Source organism: Notolabrus celidotus, chromosome 17 (genome assembly GCF_009762535.1).
Source record: "Notolabrus celidotus isolate fNotCel1 chromosome 17, fNotCel1.pri, whole genome shotgun sequence".
NCBI classification, from domain to species: domain Eukaryota; kingdom Metazoa; phylum Chordata; class Actinopteri; order Labriformes; family Labridae; genus Notolabrus; species Notolabrus celidotus.
Window position 1 is genome coordinate 7,526,951 of NC_048288.1, and position 22,235 is coordinate 7,549,185.

Genomic DNA, 22,235 nt, shown 5'->3' on the forward strand with positions numbered 1-22,235 from the left:
AAGAAAGCTTACAACAATTAGAGAGTGCAATTTATTTCTACCTCAGTGCATGAATTAACCATTGAAAAGACTTTCATAATGTGCAAATAAAAATGTTTTTTTAATGTATTGGGGCTTTGACGGATTAAAAGGAAAGGGAAAATGTAAACCAGAGTGCTTTTGAAACTGCCATTGTTTACTAAAGAGAGCCATCTGCTGGAGAACTAGCTATATGGAAGTGTACTTACAGCAAGTATGAGCATGCTGTTATATAAATATGATTGAATTTCCAGTTGAAACCTCACCTTATTGATGATACATAAAGGTATGTGTCACTGTCTTTGGCCTTCACCCCCTGAAATCCATCCGCTTGGCTTGACCTTAAACTTTGAATAACAGGCGTTATGTTCTCGTCCACGAAGCCCTTGGCTCCTGTTTTTTCTAATAAAAGAAAGAATGAAGGATTGGCAGTTTGCAGCAGCTGATGTGACTGCAAACAGCAGTGTGAAGGTCACTTTAATAGAAATGTGTTGGGACAAGTGTTTGTGGTATGGCACACATCATCCAGTCCAACTAATGACCAACCGTATGTGATTTGTCAGTGTATTAAGTGGCCAAGTCAACACTGAATGTCCTGCTATTTTCATCCATACAGCCATTCAACAGAAGCCACCAAGCCATTCAGCAGACCTGATGTGGATGGAGTTGGAAAGCTCAAGGCCTGTGAGAAATATGTCAACACATGGACTCCTTATGATTCAGACACTGTCTCGCTCCCTGAAGAGTTTTTTGTCTCAATTCAATCGTGAAGTTTTGACAAAGAACGATTCATCACACATACTGTTACCGCTCACTTCGTCCCTCTGGCTCATTTCCCCAAATGATTTTTTGGATCCAGTGCCAAAGCAGTCGGTGATGTGTTTGGAAAAATAAGCATCTTTTTCAAGGTGATGATGTCCCCGACAGAGAAAAAGAGAAGCAAGGAAGCCTCTGAAATCCTATTACCCAGAGGCCTGGCTTATTTTATTGCCATCAGCAGTGCTGGCCCATCAGCTGCACAGCAACTGTATCCAACTATTGCTCCCTCACTAATTCTATCGCTGGTGCCAGACTTGCCCAGGGTGTGGACGTTAAACTCAAATTTAATCTGTGGTAGTAATTGCATGATGGCTGAGAATCCAATTGAGATAATGTGGTTGTGTCTGAGTGTAAATGCCATGAGAAGAGAGATGGAAGCTAGTGAGAATCATAGAAGTCATCAAAAGTCTTTGATCCAATTCATACATGTAAAGGACGAGCTCTTTTTCTTTATGTTTGTGAAGCCCTGTGGATGTTTCTACATTTTTTCATCGAATTAGGGAAAGTTAAGCATTTAAAATGTCAGTCAAATGGGCATTTTCTTTAATGGTGGTGAAACAAAAAAGCAGAAAATACATAAAAAGATGCCACTACAGCAGGAAGGGTTAGAAGTAATAGTGCAGACATTTTGGAGGTGAGAGGAGAACTGCTGAGTCATAAAAACAGCTAAGTGTGCAAATGTCAGGGACACCACAGAGTCTCTTTAGTGGTAGAATAATAGATGCATCTGTAATGCAAGTTCCTCCAGCAATCATCTTTCAAACAACAAATGCTTATGCAAGGTGACACCAAATGACAATGGACTATGATATGTGTCCTGGGATAATATCCTCTTACAAAGCAAGTCTAAATTGTTTTGAAGTCACTTAAAGTCACAGTGGAGAGAAGATGTAGAGTGAGGTCAGAAAGAATGACAAACTACAATGACCAATGTCACCTCCAAGCTCCAGAAAACAGCGTGTGCATGCTTCAAACGGCTTCAAACAGCTGAGTGGTTGTCTCCTTGAGATGTCACTACTGTCAATGTCTGCAATTTGATGCACTGTAAAGAAAAAAATGTGCCTTCAAATGAAACTAAAGAATTATCGTAAAACAACAAGTTCTTAAAATCACAATAAGGAGTATTGTTAACCTAGCAGTCTAAGTGCACATCCCATATACAGAGACTAAAGTCTTTGTTGCAGCGGTCTCAGGCTGGACTTCTAGCCTCGACCATTTGCAGCATGTCTTCCCCTGCTCTCTACTCCCCACATTTCCTGTCCCTTTCCAGGTCCCTATCAAATAAAGGAAGGTAAAAATGCCCCAAAACATGATTGAAAATCACAATAAAGGAAATAACTTAATCTGAATTTGAAACCTTAAAAATAATAAAGTTTGGGTAAGACTTAAAGCTCCTGTGAGGAGTTTTTAACAGGTTATGAAACAGACTGAATTTCCTACTGATGACTCTGTGACCTACATAAGCAAACAAGATCATCAGTGACAAGATTGGTTAATTCATATACATGTTTCTAAAGCCTGATACCCCTGCTGCAGGGTGGGTGTCAGATGGAAGGATTTACAGCACGCAGAAAAGTCAACCAATACTTTTCACGGCTGATACACACAAGTGATACATTTGACTGTAAAAAACACGGGATGAGGTTTTTTTTTAACAAATATTTGTATTTACACAGTTTGTACACCACCATTAGATCAGCATACATATACAGTATAACAATACACTGCTTAACAGGATGACTATCAGAAAACCCAACCTACACATCTGCAGGATGAGGTCAGATGTTTTACACAGGGGGCGCAAAATTCAACGAATGTTAAAAGTTCATCACAGGAGCTTTAATTGTCAACAGAAGACTTGTTAAGACTTAACACCAAAGGCAAATCTTGACTGTTTTGGGCCTTAGGTATAACAATTCACAAAGGGCCCCTCACAGTTTACACTCGACACACTGAGCTGCTCTGCCAGCTGAGATAACTGTGTTTTCTTTCTTTAACACCCTAATGCACGATCACCAAAACTTAGCTGGAGCAGAAGTTGTTATTCAGGTGTCTGTCCCCCATGCAGTTTCTATTTAATAATTACCTACTACAATTACTGTCTTTGTTCCTCTTTTTTTCTCACTCTCATCCAAATAATTCCTCTTCATGTTTCACTGAGTGATTTTCATTGAGAAACTTTTGCATAGGAATAATGTCGACTCTTTGCAATGCAACTATACTAAGTGCTGTCAGATGGGGCTCCCTTAGGGGGGGTTTCCTATCGTCATTGCAAACTTTGGGCATTTTGATCCACTGTTAAGCTAAAAAGTTAACAGTTCAAAGAAGATAATACAATTTATTACTGATCATTTAAAATGCATGTAGAATTTAAATTTGCAAATCTTTAATTTAAATTTAAACTGGAACTCCACATTCGCACCTGAAGAACAGGCCAGTGGAACTCCTCCCAGATGAGTTCCCTAGTTGGCTCCCTGAAACCGCAACCAACATCCTTACATAAGTGTTTTTTATTTCATGACAATGGGTTTCATTTTGGTTCAAGACTGTGTTATGGGACATTGAAATCTTTATTTGAAATGTGTTTGACTATTTTCTTTTGTCCTGGATTAGTTAATAATTATTGCTTATAAATTAACTCTCTATAATTTCCTTTTGGAGTGTGGTTTTTGTCCTGTTTTATCGACTGACTCTGACCTGAGTTTTTTACAACGACGGACTGGCGCCCAATAAATCCAACAGACAATATAAAGTGACATTTTACCTACAGGGTTTCTGTTACGCTACAAAACACAATGAAAAAATAAAACCTATGTTATCACTCAGGCAAATATGCTTCTAAATCACAACAGTAGTAGATAAAAATGCATTTCTTAAAGACATAAATAAATATATAAGAAATGTTTATAAGGCATCAAATATGTCTGGTTACTTTGGTGGAAAAATATTTCCCTTGTAAAAAAAAAAAAAGTCCTATAAACATGAAAAATGAAAACCTTCAGACACATTCAGTATTCTCTGCTGAAATACTTGTTGACTTTGCAAACAGTCATTAAGACAACTAAGCTGATGAGGAAAAAACATTTTTGTTCCTCCATCCAGACCAGCTCCATCTTCACCTGACCATCTGAGTCCTGATAGTGGATCAGGAAGTGCTCACCGTCATAGTCATAAGAGATGTGTGGCGTCTTCTGGGGCTCCAGGGAAACAGGCGAAGTGACACACCAGAAAGGTTTCTTGAATTCATCCAGCAGAGTCAGGGACATAACGCAGCAGTTCTGACAACACAAAAGTGAGAGAGTGATTTGTTTACTTTCTTTTTAATAGAACTGCAAACATAAATAAAATATAGTCTTTATCCTTCAAACTCAAAATACTTTGTGTTTTATTTTTCATTTCAACACATATTGAAAGAACATGCAAGAAGCTAACAGCTCATGTGGTACCTCCACTGCGCCCTGCAGGGCCTCACACCTCCAGGGCAGGGTGATGCTTCCTGACAGAGGTGTGTGCTGCAATTTCTCTCTCCTGCTAATGGCGCTCAGCTGGATCAGACCATCCTGGATCTGGGCTGTATACAAACACAAGTTACAATAGGTTCTTTCTCAGCTGGTGGATCTTATAAGCTGCTCAGTTTTTTAATGATTCGAGGGCTTTACTAGCTGCATGCTCATACAGGAAGTGCAGTAAAATGCAGGGTGCAATATTCTGTATACACCCTTTAAGTAAATTCTACCAAACTAAACACTTCTCAGACAGTATGGTCATGCATATGAAGCTGTAATGTGGCAAAGAAACCTATTTCTTGACATTTTCCACCAACCAAAGTTACAAACATGTGATGTCTTATCTCTAGAAAAAGCCTTTAAATTCTTAAATCCAGCACAGGAGAACAAGAATGTTTGCAGCATCCTCTCCCGGTGTGCCTCAGTGAACATGACGGTAAATTAATTACTCCTCCTGCAGAAAAGCTGGGAGAAGCTTCCGGACATGATCTTGCATACGGTGTTGTTGAGAACGATGTGTAGCTGGTACCCATGGAGACCGTACTCAGGGTCTATGTCATCAAAGCAGGGTTTGACCGCCGGCTCCACGTAGGGGCTGGAAGAAGGAAAGAAAACTGAAGAGGTGAGTAAGGTTGGGACTGTTGTGAGTGAAGGGAACATAAAGAAGGCACTGAAGAGCTGGTTCACTCTGTGGAGTGGACTGTTATCATAACATGCTGTGATACTGTGATCTCACTAGGAACCAGCAGAGGGGGTTATGGCCACGCTGTGCTGGAGACTCACAACAGACCTCTCTCTTCAGACTCCATGGCACCTTCATGACTTTTTATCACATAAGTACAATTTTTATTTATTCTTGATGCATGGAAAATCAAAGTAAACACCTTGAGGTTCAGACCAGTGTTTCCCACCTTTTTCTGTCTTTAAAATAACGTCTAATTTCCCCCTCATCTTGCAGTGTGCCTAAGGTAGGAACGTTTGGAAAATTCTATATTAACATCAGTTCATTTCTTTCCATATTGCATTATTTTTTTTTCAGTGTCCATGGCGGGCCCCCTGCGGTTGTCGAAGTTTATAGGATTAAAATCTAGGAATATAAAATAACTTTATTGTCTTGTTTGTGCATGCTGTGTGTGAAATTATGTGCCATTAAATAATAAGAAAACACATTACACGAGGTGAAGCATTTATAGAAATGAATACACTTGAAAAACACATTTTCTAAATAAAAACAGACACAATATAGATCATTAAAACAGGGCACCAAGTCTTTAAAGTTATATTTTCTGGGGCGTTTTAGTCTTTAATGGACAGGACAACTGAGGAGAGACAGGGATTGTGGAGATTGGAGAGTGGGGAGGACATGCAGTAAATGGTGGAGGCCGAAATCGAACCAGCGACCTCTGCGACGAGGGCTATAGCCTCTGTATATGTGGTGCACGCTTAGATGGCTAGGCCAACGGCTCCCCGGATAAGTTTTTAAAGAAATAAAGTTTTTAAATTGTGCATCTCTGTATTCTATCTCTATATGCATATGAAGGTCTCTACCATAGACTGTATAATAAATGGACGTAGTATCCGTGACGTCACCCATCTGTTTCTGAAGCGCTGTTTTGAGACCAATCATTGGCAGGAGCCATATTGGAAATGCTGAAATCAACCTAACTGCTGTCGAGCTAGTGTGAGGTAAAGAGGCGGGCTTTGAGCCTCTTGCCAACAGCTACAGTGTTCCCGCCTGTCAATCAAGTCAGCTGTGCCTCTCATAATGGAAAACCTGTAATCTTAATATCTTCTAAACTTTCATGTTATGAAAAAGTTCACCCCCGTACAGTGTGCCGATAAGAGAAATGAGCTATTCAGGCTAAACACATTTTTTGAACCAGGCTGTAAACATTTTTATTTCTGCTGTAAAGATCGGCTTTTTTGAATTTGTGTGTATGTGGTTTCTGAGTAGACAAACAAGAAACTGCAGTTTATTACACTTCCCCATTGATTTCAATTCACATGGCCAGAGGTTGTTGCTTGGTCTGTACATGCAAAAGCGTGAATTCAGGCTATGTGCAATTGCACCAGCACCTCTACAATTAAGTACAATACACCAGCATTTAGTACTCTAATACTCTGAGGCAATTTTCTCCAAATAATGACTCTCTCTGGGTTTAAGCTTCTGCTAATGAGTGTATTCACCTGCTTATAATTAACACCTGCATTTGTTTTGTCCTGATGGCACATGATTAACAAACCGCTGCTGTAACAGCTCCTGACACATGACGACAAGAAGAGTCTTTTTATAAACATGTGAGGAAGTCACAATATCCTCGGTGATGGTGAAAATCGAGTGTGGGTGATGCTGACACTTGAAATCCCCTCTCCTGCAGAGCATCAAATCACAGGGCATCAAATGAATCCTGTCAGTTATCGCACCCTTTGAGTTTGAACCCTAACCATCTAATGGTGATACTCTGCACGCCATGAGAGCATGTGAATAAAAAAGGTGCCTGTTCAAGCGCATCCTACCAAAGAGAAGATCCCTGGATGCTTCTTTCCACCAGTTTGTGGAAGTGGAGGGTGAACATGATGAAAGCGACAGAGCTCTGGTCCTGGAGAGAAAGCCACGTCTTAAAAATCTTGTAAAACTCACCTCCTAATCAAGTTATCTTAGATGAATAGAAGCCTCTTCATTCTTTTTCAGAAACAGAAAACAAGTGAAGAAAAATGTGAGATTCACCTTCCACACTCCGATGATGATGCCAGGTTGCAGCAGCATCAGTTCAACTACTCCATCCTGGCCAATGACCTGCGCACTTTTAGTCAGAGCCTGCATGTCTATTCTCGCCATGAGGGACCTCCAGCCAGGTCTGACAGAGCAAAGAACAGTGTGGGTTATACTGAGAGGAGAAAAGGAAGCAGAGTCATTGAAAGAGAGAGTAGAGATTGAGGCTGGCTGTCTTACTTCTTTAGGCCCGGGCAGTTGAGGGGTACCCTCCTGACGCCGTGCAGTTGAAGGGTTGAAATCCGCCGGTGGGAGGGCAGGCGGCCTCCTCCGCTCCAGCACAGAGTCACAGAAGTCTCGCAGAAGTGGGACCAGCTCGGCTCGTGCGTGTCCACCTGCCCTGACTTATCAGAGATCGTCAGCTCCCAGGTGACGTGCAAGTTTCTGCAATAGGATATGAACATGCAAGATTAGGGGAAAATCTGGCAGATGTTAGGGGGTTTGCAGTGGAATTATATTTGTTTATCTGAGCTTAAGTCTGGAGTGGAAAAGGGTAGAGAACTGGGCAAAGGGTTCACAAGAACAAAGCAGAAAGGAACAGGTTCAACCAAAAGATTCTCGTGCTAGATATAAGTTTTAATTCATTTCAATAACAAATAATACAAAACTGAGGTCAATATTGTTAAAAGGTCAAAAAACAAATATTCTAAATGAGTTACATGGATTAAATAGAATCTTAACATGAACATCAAACATAGAGATTGTACAGCTACTCAGAAGACAGTTCCAAATCAGAGCACAAAAGCAACAAGTCAAATCAGTGAGACGAAAATGGGTTGCGATACCCCTTCTTAACAGCAGAAAGCACTGTCTGTCTATGACTCTCTTGTTTGACATCATTACATTACTTCAGAGTGAAACAGACATGGCAGCAGTGTTTTCACACATGAATGATACCTTGGCAGCGCTCCAAAGCATATTTTACTTTTCTATCCATATAAAATACTTAAAGCTCCTGTGAAGAACTTTCAGTTTGTGTTGATTCCGGCGCTCCCTGTGGACGAAGTGCTGATTTTGTCATTTGGAGATACTTGACACAATCTCATCCTGCTCTCTTTTAACTGTCTATCACTCACCAAGAATCTCTAATGTGGAAAATGTAAATAAAGACTTAGAAGGAAGCCGTCACTTGGTCTGACACCTACCCCCACCAGCGTTTTCATACATTTAAAAACATTCTGTCACCCTTGTTTTTGATGAACTCGTTTGCTTTTTTAAGTCATAGATAAAATACAAATTTCAGTCTGTTTGATGACCAGCTGAAAACTCCTCACAGGAGCTTAAATAAATAATGTTTCAACAACCGAAGAACTTCGTCGAGGGTGCTCTTCTAACTGTTTTAATTTCCTCCTGTGGCATTTCAATCTTAAGGCAGAATCTTTCGTGTCCATTCAAAATAAAAGCATCACAATCAGCAGTTATTCATGGTAATATCTCTCGCTTCACTCAAGCTTTAACAACGAGTTTAAAATGTTATACGTCGTATCCTGCGCTGTAGGTCTGCGTAGCCCTTTTTCCGTCGCAGAGGCCTACATGCGTAGCCTGACGTGCACTTCCTTCAGAATGTAACTATGCATCGACCGCAAACCCTGTGATGGGTCGGCTGGATGGCTTTGTATTTCCTGAATTTACAGCACATCAGCCGTACATTTATTGTCCTCCGATGTCTTCTCTAGTCTTCCCTGTTATCATTGCTGTATGATAAACCGCAATGTATCAGTTGTAAATTAACATAAAATGCTCAAAACGCTTTGAAAACGCAAGCAGGAAATTTAGTGGGACCAGAAACAGGCGGCCCGGCTGTCAGAGAGACAAGAACTGCCCTCAAGTGACCTCAAGAAAAGCATTTATCAATATACACTGAGTGGTTATCCCACTGTGGATTAAATCACCACAGACGGGGTCAGTTTCATATTATTTAGATAATTTAAAAACTCTAGTCCAAACAGTTGTGTCCGTGTAGGTGTACGCTATAATTAGCGCATTACTTTGTCGTAAGAACACCACCTTGTTTTAGCACTATTCAGTTATGCAGCACACAGCCTGTTCCTCCACCTGCAGCACAACGATCAGCTGTTTGGGTCCATGGTGTACAAGTAAACTTGACTTTTCCTGGTACTCTGATGACATTCCTTTGCTATCATGTGGAGACACAAGTGAAGCGCACATAAAAAAGTAGTTTTCTAAACATTTATTTGAAGTTAATACAATAAAAAATAGCTGGTCAGTGTTGGGTGAAGGTGACTCTTGGTTTAACAGCTGTAATGTTTCCTGAGAGAGCAGCCTGAGAATATCATAACTTTAGTTATGCTAATGCTAATGAACGAAATGAAAGCGCACCTCTTGTGTAGAATCTCTTGATCCAGTTCTGTCTTAACTGTGATTCTGAGCTGCCCCCACTGTGATGCAGGCGTTGTCTCACTGTGGCAGCATCCAGTATCAATTAAGTGGAGGAACAAAACTGGAGCAGCCCATGGGGCCCGTGAAGACCCAGGGGACTTCACTCTGCATTGTCTGTGTGTGTGATGTCTTGTGAAATGATTATTACCAAGGTAAATCGCATGATCCTCAGTGTTTCTAACAGACAAACCTCCACAGGGGAATAGTCTGAGCTGGTGGGAGGAGGGAGGAAGAGGAGGCATGTTTGTGTGTGTGTTGATGAGACGTTTGGGGGGGGGCTAAGTAATTTATTTCAACAATTCAGCCAGCCTCAGCTAGGAAGACAATTATTTCTACTTCCCCTCTGTAACACAGCGACTGCCACACATCTCAAAATTGAGTGCTGCACAGCCTCTAATCAGAGGTTATAAAAACACAGCAGAAACCGCAGCAGAGGCGGTGAGGGAGCTCTCCCCCGTGTGCTGGCATCCCCCTGAGCGGACACGGCGTTCAGACAGAGACCTTCGCTCTCACCTTTAATAAGAAAGTGTCATCAAGTGCGATATATGAAAAACAAACCCAGCTTTGTTTTTGATTGCCAGCGGCTTGAACTGTCCTCGAGTTTCTACCCTTGAACTTTCTTGACAGCGAGGGTGGATCTCTAAAGTTTTACTATTTGCTAACCGCTAACAATGAAGGGGCTCCCATGATACCTGACAGAGCTGCCTCCAATCGTAAACAACTAAACACACTTCACAAAGGGCAACAGGCAGATTACAGTGAGGCAAGCACAATCAAGCGCACCTCTTTTCACTCTGAAAAACTGAAAACAGTAGAGCAGAACTAATTTGCAGAGGATTCCTGGAGAAATAAAGATACATTACAGAAAGTACTGTTCTGTTTTTGCCTGGCTCTCACCTGAGGACCTGCTCCGTCTGGCTGGGAAGCCCCGTGTGACAGCTGATGAGCCGAAATTGTCTTTTCCACTTGTTCATGTCACATGGAGCCAAAGTCCTGAAGTGAAGCCACTTCCAGTATCCTCGAGCCCGATCATGTAGCTCCACTGTGGCTGTCCTGAGCAGCAGCTCGTCCATGCAGTTAGGTGTACGCTTTTTGTTTCTACCAAACTCTGCTATGTAGATCTTTACCCACAGGGTGCTGCAATGATATCAAGAGGAGAGAGTCCTGTGAGTGAAACACTTGGCACAAGAGACAAGTGAGTGAATGATACTGAATATATGATATGCTATTTAATAACAAGTCTGCCATTCCAAGGCGATAGACTGAATCTTAACTATTTTTTGGTTTGTGAGTTTTTAGAAAAATTGTGCCAAATGAATTTCTAAGTAAATATCATTTTAGGCTTGATGTTATTAAAGCTTTGGAATACATTTTTCTGCAAAGAAGGAGTAGAAATTCAAGGGAAAGAATGTGAAGGTGAAAGAATGTGTTTTGAAAAATGTCCTGAAAGCCTTGATTCACATAATGTCTTATGAAGCAGAGTGTTTCACAAAGCAGCAGGTCACAGTGATTTTTGGCAGTTTTCAGAGGGAAAGAATGAGTTGATAGTCGATACAACAAGCTGATCCTTAAATACGATATTTCTCAGTATCGTTACTCTTCACAAAGCTAGAGATCATCACTGCTAGTTCTTGAATGACCTCCTATACAGTGGGGCAAAAAAGTATTTAGCCAGCCACTGATTTTGCAAGTTCTCCCACTTAGAAAGATGAGAGAGGTCTGTAATTTTCATCAGAGGTACACTTCAACTATGAGAGACAAAATGATTTTAAAAAATCCAGGAAATCACATTGTAGGATTTTTAAAGAATTTATTTGTAAATTATGGTGGAAAATAAGTATTTGGTCAATAACAAAAGTTCAACTCAATACAATTCACATAACCTTTGTTGGCAATGACAGAGGTCAAACATTTCCTGTAAGTCTTCACCAGGTTTGCACACACTGTAGCTGGTATTTTGGCCCATTCCTCCATGCAGATCTCCTCTAGAGCAGTGATGTTTTGGGGCTGTTGCTGGGCAACACAGATTTTTAACTCCCTCCACAAATTTTCTATGGGGTTGAGGTCTGGAAACTGGCTAGGCCACTCCAGGACCTTGAAATGCTTTTTACGGAGCCACTCCTTCGTTGACCGAGCGGTGTGTTTGGGATCATTGTCATGCTGGAAGACCCAGCCACGTTCCATCTTCAATGCTCTCACTGATGGAAGGAGGTTTTGGCTTAAAATCTCACGATACATGGCCCCGTTCATTCTTCCCTTAACACGGATCAGTCGTCCTGTCCCCTTTGCAGAAAAACAGCCCCAAAGCATGAGGTTTCCACCCTCATGCTTCACAGTAGGTATGGTGTTCTTGGAATGCAACTCAGCATTCTTTTTCCTCCAAACATGGCAAGTTGAGTTTTTACCAAAATGTTCTATTTTGGTTTCATCTGACCACATGATATTCTCCCAATCCTCTTCTGGATCATCCATATACTCTCTGGCAAACTTCAGACGGGCCTGGACATGTACTGGCTTAAGCAGGGGGACACGCCTGGCGCTGCAGGATTTGAGTCCCTCTCGGCGTAGTGTGTTACTGATGGTAGCCTTTGTTACTTTGGTCCCAGCTCGCTGCAGGTCATTCATCAGGTCCCTCCATGTAGTTCTGGGATTTTTGCTCACCGTTCTCATGATCATTTTGACCCCACGGGATGAGATCTTGCGTGGGGCCCCAGATCGAGGGAGATTATCAATGGTCTTGTATGTCTTGTATTTTCTTACAATTGCTCCCACAATTGATTTCTTCACACCAACCTGCTTGCCTATTGTAGATTCACTCTTCCCAGCCTGGTGCAGGTCCACAATTTTCTTCCTGGTGTCCTTCGACTGCTCTTTGGTCTTGGCCATGGTTGAGTTTGGAGTCTGACTGTTTGAGGCTGTGGACAGGTGTCTTTTATACAGATAACGAGTTCAAACAGGTGCCATTAATACAGGTAACGAGTGGATGACAGAAGAGCTTCTTAAAGAAGGAGTTACAGGTCTGTGAGAGCCAGAAATCTTGCTTGTTTGTGGGGGAGGAATAGAGGAAAAAATAGAGGAGATCTGCATGGAGGAATGGGCCAAAATACCAGCTACAGTGTGTGCAAACCTGGTGAAGACTTACAGGAAACGTTAGACCTCTGTCATTGCCAACAAAGGTTATGTGAATTGTATTGAGTTGAACTTTTGTTATTGACCAAATACTTATTTTCCACCATAATTTACAAATAAATTCTTTAAAAATCCTACAATGTGATTTCCTGGATTTTTTTTCTCATTTTGTCTCTCAAAGTTGAAGTGTAACTCTGATGAAAATTACAGACCTCTCTCATCTTTCTAAGTGGGAGAGCTTGCAAAATCAGTGGCTGACTAAATATTTTTTTGCCCCACTGTATATACAGGGTTACCACTCTTTTCCAGAGATCATTTTCCAGGACATTTCCAGGACATTTTCATTGATGATCAAGCTGGTATGACAGTCTAAATTTAGTTCCTAATTTACTTCCTAAATAGTCTAATATGTTCCTCTCAGTGGAAGTCTACATTGAAAGACATGTAGTCTATGGCTATCTATGACATCATCTCTTACATACTTAAAAAATATGACAAATTGATAAAAGAATAATGCAACCACAGCTGTACAGCACTTCACTTTATTAGTGCAACCAAGCAACAATGATGGCCTAAAATGACCTAAATAGAACTGAATGACAAAAATGGCCACAAATGTTTCTCAACTCAACTCAAACTCGAAATATACCTGCTTAATCATGATATTCATCCTGCTAAGTGGTTGATATAAAAAATGTCACGTTTTTTTATTTGAGTTACCATAAACTCTGAAAAAATCGCACCGGTGTAAAGACGCACTCTGCATTTGAAGATCTCTCAGAGATTTAAAAAAATGTAAACTGTCTTCCTGCCTGGCGATGTCTATTATGATCAGCGATGTCTACAACGTGGAGTTTCTGTGCAGCTGTGTCACTCTTTTTGTTCCCTTTGTTTTCACTATCAGGAGTTTACACTCCTACTAGCTACAGCCGGGGATCTCAAACTTTTTGGAGCCAGGGACCCCTTACAGATGAGAAAATTATCCAAGGTCCCCTCATAATTGTAACACAGATTAAGCACATTAGTGATGTGTCATGATTAAAACCTGCGGCTCTGAGAGCCGATGCTTTATAGTGAATCAGAAGAGCCGGCTCGCAGCAAGACAGAGCCGGCTCCCAGTTTTTTCCTTTCGCTGCTTAGCTCTCACAATGCTCAGCCCCAGCTCTGCTCACAGCAGAACTTTGTTTTGATTGGTCAGCATGGCGGCCATGCGGCCAATCACATGTGAGGATATAGGATACAGGTGATGGAGGGGAGGCTGTGTATCCTGGCTACATCTGTTCCTTCAGAGAGAGTCTTCTTGAAGACCGGGCAAATACTCACTGAGAGGAGAAATCAGCCCATCCAAACTGAGGCATCTGATTTTTCTCAATGCCAACCTGAGGACATTAATAATGTTTGCTTGAGTTTGGTTCTGGTTCTGTTTGCTCAAGTATGGTTCTGGTTCTGTTTGCTCGAGTTTGGTTCTGGTTCTGTTTGCTTGAGTTGGTTCTGGTTCTGCTTACTTGAGTTTGGTTCGGGTTCTGGTTCTGTTTGCTTGAGTTTGGTTCGGGTTCGGTTCTGGTTTGGTTCTGGTTCGGTTCTGGTACTGTTCTGGTTAGGTTCAGTTCTGGTTAGGTGCAGGGTTCGGGTCCGGTTCGGTTCTGGTTGGGTTTGCTTGAGTTCGGTTCCGGTACGGTTCTGGTTCGGTTCGGGTGCCGTTCGGGTTAGGTGCAGGGTTCGGGTCTGGTTCGGTTCTGGATGGGTTTGATTGAGTTGGTTCTGGTTCTGTTTGCTTGAGCTTGGTTCTGGTTCGGTTCGGTTCTGGTTCAGTTCTGGTACAGTACGGTTCTTGTTCAATTCCGGTTCAGTTCTGGTACTGTTCTGATTAGGTTCAGGGTTCGGTTCTGGTTCGGTTCTGATACGGTTCTGGTTCGGTTCGGGTACAGTTCGGTTCGGTTCTGGTGGGTTTCTGGTTCGGGTCTTGTTCGGTTCTGGTTGGGTTTGCTTGAGTTTGGTTCTGGTTCTGTTTGCTTGATTTCGTTTCTGGTTCGGTTCTGGTTCGGTTCGGTTCTGGTTCGGTTCTAGTACAGTTCGGTTCTTGTTCAATTCCGGTTCAGTTCTGGTACTGTTCTGATTAGGTTTAGGGTTTGGTTCTGGTTCGGTTCTGATTCGGGTCTGATTCGGTTCTGGTTCGGTTTGGGTACAGTTCGGTTCGGTTGTGGTTCGGTTCTGGTTCGTTTCTTGTTCGGGTCTTGTTCGGTTCTGGTTCGGTTTGCTTGAGTTTGGTTCTGGTTCTGTTTGCTTGAGTTCGGTTCTGGTACGGTTCTGGTTAGGTTCTGGTTGAGTTCAGTTCTGGTACAGTTCGGTTCTGGTTCAGCTCTGGTTCAGTTCTGGTACTGTTCTGGTTCTGGTTCAGCTCTGGTTCAGTTCTGGTACTGTTTGCTCAAGTATGGTTCTGGTTCTGTTTTCCCAAGTTTGGTTCTGGTTCTGTTTGCTTTTTGTTCTGTTTGCTTCGTTTCTGGTTCGGTTCTGGTACAGTTCGGTTCTTGTTCAATTTTGGTTCAGTTCTGGTACTGTTCTGATTAGGTTCGGGGTGCGGTTCTGGTTCGGTTCTGATTCGGTTCTGGTTTGGTTCGGGTACAGTTCGGTTCGTTTCTGGTTCATTTCTGGTTCATTTCTGGTTCGGGTCTTGTTCGGTTCTGGTTAAACCCAACCTTGAGTCTGGTTCTGGTTCTGTTTGCTTGAGTTCGGTTCTGGTTTGGTTCTGGTTTGGTTCTGGTTTGGTTCAGTTCTGGTACAGTTCAGTTCTGGTTCAGCTCTGGTTCAGTTGTGTTACTGTTCTGGTTAGGTGAAGGGTTCGGGTCCAGTTTGGTTCTGGTTGGGTTTGCTTGAGTTTGGTTCCGGTTCTGTGTGCTTAAGTTTAGTTCTGGTTCTAACCCTAACCCTAATCCTAACCCTAATCCTAATCCTAACCCCAACCCTAATCCTAACCCTAACCCTAATCATAACCTTTACCTTAACCCTAATACTAACCCTAATCCTAACTTTAACCCTAACCCTAACCCTAATCATAACCTTTACCCTAACCCTAATACTAACCCCAACCCTAATCCTAACCCTAACCCTAATCATAACCTTCACCTTAACCCTAATACTTACCCTAATCCTAACTTGAACCCTAACCCTAACCCTAATCCTAACCCCAACCCTAACCCTAATCATAACCCCAACCCTAATCCTAACCCTAACCCTAATCATAACCCTAACCCTAATCATAACCCTAACCTTAATCATAACCTTAACCCTAATCACAACCCTAACCCTAATCATAACCTTAACCCTAACCCTAATCTTAACCCTAATCATAACCTTAACCCTAATCACAACCTTAACCCTAACCCTAATCCTAACCCTAACCCTAATCCTAACCCTAATCCTAACTTTAATCCTAACCCTAACCCTAATCTTAACCCTAATCATAACCTTAACCCTAATCACAACCCTAACCCTAATCCTAAACCTAACCCTAATCCTAATCCAAAACCTAACCCTAACCCTAATCACAACCCTAACTCTAATCACAACCCTAACCCTAATCACAACCCTAACCCTAATCCTAACCCTAACCCTAACCCTAAACCTAATCACAACCCTAACCCTAACCCTAACCCTTATCCTAACCCTAACCCTAATCACAACCCTATTCCTAACCCTAATCCTAACCCTTATCCTAACCCTAACCCTAAACCTAACCACAACCCTAACCCTAACCACAACCCTAACCCTAACCCTAAACCTAATCACAACCCTAACCCTAACCCTAATCCTAACCCTTATCCTAACCCTTAACCCTAATCACAACCCTATTCCTAACCCTAATCCTAACCCTAATCCTCACCCTAACCCTAACCCTAACCCTAATCCTCACCCTTACCCTAACCCTATCCCTAATCATAATCCTAACCCCAACCCTAACCCTAATCCTAACCCTTATCCTAACCCTGACCCCAGGGTTATGGGGTTATGAGAATGGTTTTGTAACAGAATAAATGCACAAAATTGGGCAATTATAAGGCTTCTCATAAAAGCACCGTACGTAAAAGGGTTTTCAACACAAACCATTAGTTTTTGCAAAGTTACGGTAAAATATACGGCTCTGAAGTTCCTAAGGTAGGAGCCGTTTGGGAGTCGAAAGAGTTGGCTCTTCTTTGGGAGCCGAGTTAAAAGAGCCGGCTCTCTGAAAAGAGCCCAACTTCCCATCACTAAAGCACATGCTTACTACCATTTGCACTCTTAATTTCCCTTGGAACTATTTGTATTGTAAAACGTATCCCTGTAAATACTTCAGACCTGTACCATAGTGATAAACAGATAACACTTCAATTTGAATCAAGTAAATACCACTTGTATACTTTAAAACAGAGGGTCATTTCATTCCTTGTGGACTCAACATGACAGCATTTATACTTTTCAAGTAATTGATCTTAAACACTTTCAGAAAATGAACAGTAACAAGACTCACATATCCCTTCAGACACCAAATGGTATCAGAACAATGGTGTATTTGCTGTTTTGTAATGGCACAGCACAATTTTAGAATTTATTAGAAATGTATTCAAATTATTTCACTGACCCCCACGCTATGGTTCGCGGACCCCCAGGGGTCCCGGGACCCCACTTTGAGAACCACTGAGCTAGAGTATGGTAATTGAGCTCTCAGCCTGCAGAGAAAGTTGTGAGGCACAGACCCCCAAGCTCTCTGCTGACTCCACTGGTCACACTATAACTTAAATATAAGACTCTTTGAATCAAAAGAGCACTCTACAAGGTTAATGTACCATAAAACATAAACAATATACCCCCGTTTTCTGTGAATGCATGATTATGAAGTGAAGGAGAAAAGATGTGAAAAAAACATTTGACTTTTTCTCCCATTTTCCAGTACTGGAAAACTAGTCAACTGTTTTCCAGGTTTTCCAGGACACATGGGAACCCTGTATATAATTTGCTTTTTAGCCTTCTTCATTAAAGAGAAATTGGAGGCTTATTGGTTTCCAGATGTTGGTCAGGTAACTTCCCCGACCCGACCCCGATGCATCGGGATAAGCGGAAGAAAATGGATGGATGGATGGATAGATGGACGGATGGACGGACGGGCAGGCAGGCAGGCAACTTGTATTAATCAGCTCAAGCTGTTACTAACAGAATTCCCTCTAATTTGACATATTCATACTAGGAATGTGTGTGTTAAGTCGACTGTGCCAAAAAATAAATGTTATTTAAATAAATTATTAATATTTGGATTATCAGGCCCAAAATAGTGGTAATTTGTTGTGTCTAAGCTGTAGCACAGTCAACCACTAAAGGGGGCTGTAGCTCCAGTAGCTCTAACACTCTTCTACCCAGATGTAAACAAACATAGATGACATGTAGCATCTTGTAGCCCGGTGCAGTTTGTCAGTATGTTGATCTAGTAAATGGAGATAAAGTTGAATGTTGGCTGTGTTTAGTTAAACTGGAATATAACCACTCAACACAGGCATGTGGATGCTAACCTGCAAGGAGGACTGAAGGCTGGTGGAGGTAGCTCTGCTAACCTTAGCCGCACATTGTGAACCAATAAGACTTTGGTTTTCTGAGTGTTTCTTACTTATAGAGAGGTCAGTTAGTTGATATTTAAATTTCAAGCTAAATGACTTAGAAAAAGTTTCTTTGGAATATCCCTAATTCATACCAAATAATTATTCAATTAACCAAAAACATAATCAGCATAAATTCATGTTTAAAGTTATCATACCTAGCAGTGTTTTAAGACATTTCTGTGATTTTTTTTTTTAATCCTGTTGTTGGATTGCATTTCTTATACACTCGTGTATTGAATCTGCTGTGTATGTTGCATTGAGAAGATCTGGTTGGTACTTACTTCTCATTGGAGAGTTGATGAAAGAGCTTACTGACATGGCCAAGGCTGAAGAGAGCGGAGGCATCCAGGTATGACAGAATCTCCATCAGGACCTCAGATGGAAGTCTGTGTGAAGTTATTGATCAGACATCAGTATCAGAACAGAACAAAGTCATTTTACACCACGTGTTGTTCAGTATGCCGTTCTTTAGCAGCGCTGGACAATGAGACAAATGTCATCAGGGAGTTGGGAGTTGTGTTACACACTTCTAGCTGCAAAACTAACCAACCCATGAGAGTAGATTTAGTATGGAACAACTTCAGGGACTCACTCAGTCGTCCGTGTTACACTAACCTGCTGAGTTTAGTGTCCAAAAAGCCTGTAATCAGTTCAGTTTTTCTTCCTTGGAGACGTTCTGCATATCTGTTACTCGAAAAGTATTGATCAGTTTGATTTGAAAGCACCTGTCCTGCTTAATGATGCCAATGCGGTCCAATTAAACCCCCTCAGTTAGTGATGTATTCATGACATGTTCTCATTACCTGCCTGGTCAATCACTGACATTCCACAAACAAGTGAAAACACTTCTAAAAAACATTAAATGAATAAATCATCCGGGGTGCAGTTTTAATGGGGGTAATGTTACATATTTTAGCTCTCAAATTCAAAACACTTAGGTTAACCTCTTGCTGACATTTGGAGCTGTCAACATAAAGCGACTGTGTTCAAAGTCATTCTTGGCATTTTGAAAGTTTGGGAAGAGGAGCAGATGGGGATGAGTCAGTGAAAAAATTTGAATTCATGCACAACATTGCCAGTAAAGTTGCAAATGCAGACACCAGGCATTAGTGGATGAACAGAAAATGAATCAGCATTAATCTGAGTTACTAATTATTTACTTTGTTGAATCATAAGTCAGAAATACTCCCAGTTACACACCTGCACCAACAGGTAAGAGGGAATCTCTCCTGCCCTCCAGTTTAGCATTGAAATGTATCTGCTTTTTCCTCCGGTGCATTGAATCCCCTCTCCCTCTGTAAACTCCGGCTCATAAAGGTGTCCACGTGTGTCCGCAGTAAACCGCATGTCATCGTCTCTGTCAGAATCACTCATTATAATAATCACTCATTGGTTGCATTTTTTCACATCAAAGCCAGCAAACTTGATCAGCTGATAAGTACGCTGCAGGCGGAAGATCACGTCTGTGTTAGGTCCGCACATAGTGCAAACAAACTTTTTGGTTGCAGAGTGAAGTGAAAATCACAAGTACAGTGTACACCTGAATACACCTAAACCGAGATGAGCGCTCTTGTAAGAATCTTTTAAAATTGGCTAATTGGCTAAATTACATACTAGCTTGTGTGCCTTTTCTCCCTGCAGGTTCTCATCAAAGGGGCAGAGCTGACCCGCATCTGTAGTACAATTACTAGTGACATAAAACCATAGACCGTATAAAATATGGACATAGTATCCGCGACGTCACCCATATGTTTCTGAAGCGCTGTCTTGAAGCCTATCGTCAGAAGGAGCCATATTGGATTTGCTGAAGTCAACCTAACTGCTGTTGAGCTAGTGTGAGGTAAAGAGGCGGGCTTTGAGCCTCTACAGTTACCAACTGTCTGTCAAATGAGCTGTGTGTTCTCATATTGGAAAACTTGTAATCTCAATATCTTCGAAATTGCTGCGTTATGAAAAAATTCACCCCCTGTACAGTGTGTGCCAATCAAGAAATGAGCTATCCAGACTACACTAAATTTTTGTACCAGGCAGTAAACATGTTTATTTCTGCTGTAAAGATCGTTTTTTTCTTTGAATGGGTGTGTATGTGGTTTCTGGTACTTCCGGAGCCAGCCTCAAGTGGACACTCAAAAAATGCAGTTTTTAACACTTCTGCATTGGCTTCAATTCTCGCTGCCCAAGGTTGTCGCTTGCATAAAACTCAGACAATCTTGCTTAAAAAAAAATGGAATATTCCTTTAACATCAGTGCTGCTTGCGTCTATGTTAAGATTAGCATTCTGTCACGCTAACAATGACAGTGCTGTTAACATGCTTATGTTTGAGACTGTGAATTGTGTCACAGCCTTGTACATATTTAGTTGTGAAACAAACTGGATGAGCTGAATTATTATTATTCAATAAAATATCAACCTCATGGTTTCTCTACGGGAGAGATCAGGAGCTTAGAGGTCAGAAAGGTTCATCCTCTGAAGGCTGTGAATGTAGATCAGAAGTTTAAGGTGATGTGTCCAATTGTACTTTTGTCAAGTCCTTTTACAAACAACCCAAATGACAACTCTCTAACAGTGCCAGAGGTGACTGTAGGGAAACATGGAGGTCGTTTAGTTTTTCACATGGGCAATGATTATCTGCTCAAACTTTGGGGGCCTGTGTCCATTAACACTGATTTTTGCCCTAGTTGCGCCCATGACCTTGATTTAAGAATGCTACCCTCCAGTGCTTACTGATTCTGGGCCATCAGTACTGTTTGGTCTTATTTAAATAGCTGTGTATGATTAATATTTGCTTTAATTGGAGGACGTTTAACAAAGAAAATGAAACAGGAATAAAAACAAGAATTGTCACGTTAGTTTCCCTGACATTGTTGTTGATAAAATTCATACCCAAGGTCCGGCCTCTTCTTGGATTTGATTGATCAGTTCCAGTGAAGCTGTGATCTAAAAAAGTGTATCAATTTTCAACTGAGAGTGCTGACACCTTTGACGTTTTTTGCACTGAGGACCCTGAGAAAAATGCAGAAAATTCTAAAATGCATTACTTTTGTTTATAAAGAAGACACTGCTGGAGCAAAACACACCAATAGTGGATACAGGCCCTTCTGCCAGTAGTTGCTAGTGTACCTTTTTCTTGATATGTCAGTCTCATGTGCGTAGCTACAAATGTTGAACATTATCTGGTTTCAGCGTTACAGAGGTAAGGTGTTGCTGTCTTCTTCTCTCTGTGCTGCAACAATTTAAAACTTAGTGTCTGTTTGATTTAGAGCTATATAGAAGCCCGAAGCAGAAATGCATCCTTACATTTTTCCACACACAGATAAACTGCGATATTGAGTAATTCACGGCTGTTTTCTCAAGATATAAACTCATCTATCTCATTTCCTTGAGCTAACAAAGCTAGTTCCTGTTCTATCAGTTAATTTATCTCACTAACCTGAGATAACCAAGCTTGTTTTCTTGTGATTACTGGATACACACACTCAAAGAAATTAAACAATAGACTGGTTGGTATTATCAGACAGACCATGCTGCCCCTGTATACACTAATGACTTTAAGCTAAGTCTGCTTCTATGTGTGTGTTCTGCTTATGCAACCTCCTGTATCATGATGATTGATGACTTGTTGAATGTTGCCATGGCTCCCTAGTAAATAATTGTCTTTTGTTCCTTGAATTCCACTAAAAATTGAACAATTCAGAGAGGAAATATACAATAAATGTGTTAGTTTTTGTTGTGTAACACATACAGAATAGGTATGATGTTGTTGTGTGATATGGAAAAAAATTATTTCTATGTTTGAAATTACTTTGGGAAAAATTTGAAGAAAACTCAAAGTTTAATAGGCTGAACATTTTGCTTTAATACGTTTTAGTTTGCTTAAAAAGGAAGAAACTTTGAGCAACAACTTTGCATCAAAATGCCTGAAACTCATGAATGAAAAATTCCTTTTATTTTTATTTGTCAGAAGG

General features: G+C 41.2%; 1 protein-coding gene across 5 annotated transcripts in view; it reads right to left on the bottom strand.

Moving 5' to 3' along the window:
* The window catches only part of fbxo15 (F-box protein 15), an 82,441-nt gene that overhangs the window by 58,856 nt on the left and 1,350 nt on the right, over nucleotides 1-22,235 (bottom strand). The window contains exons 3-11 of one of the 5 annotated variants that reach the window (XM_034705832.1): nucleotides 18,551-18,655; nucleotides 10,414-10,653; nucleotides 7,297-7,500; nucleotides 7,072-7,201; nucleotides 6,861-6,943; nucleotides 4,793-4,938; nucleotides 4,284-4,408; nucleotides 3,998-4,115; nucleotides 266-420 (exon numbers count right to left, since the gene is read on the bottom strand). In XM_034705832.1, the coding sequence (XP_034561723.1) occupies nucleotides 281-420; nucleotides 3,998-4,115; nucleotides 4,284-4,408; nucleotides 4,793-4,938; nucleotides 6,861-6,943; nucleotides 7,072-7,201; nucleotides 7,297-7,500; nucleotides 10,414-10,653; nucleotides 18,551-18,655 (1,291 nt within the window). In that variant the 3' untranslated portion in view covers nucleotides 266-280. Of the gene's footprint in view, nucleotides 1-265; nucleotides 421-1,363; nucleotides 1,880-1,905; nucleotides 2,112-2,654; nucleotides 4,116-4,283; nucleotides 4,409-4,792; nucleotides 4,939-6,860; nucleotides 6,944-7,071; nucleotides 7,202-7,296; nucleotides 7,501-10,413; nucleotides 10,654-18,550; nucleotides 18,656-22,235 lie in introns of those variants that run through there. The other 4 variants (XM_034705830.1, XM_034705833.1, XM_034705834.1 and 1 more) reach the window with 4 other exon arrangements.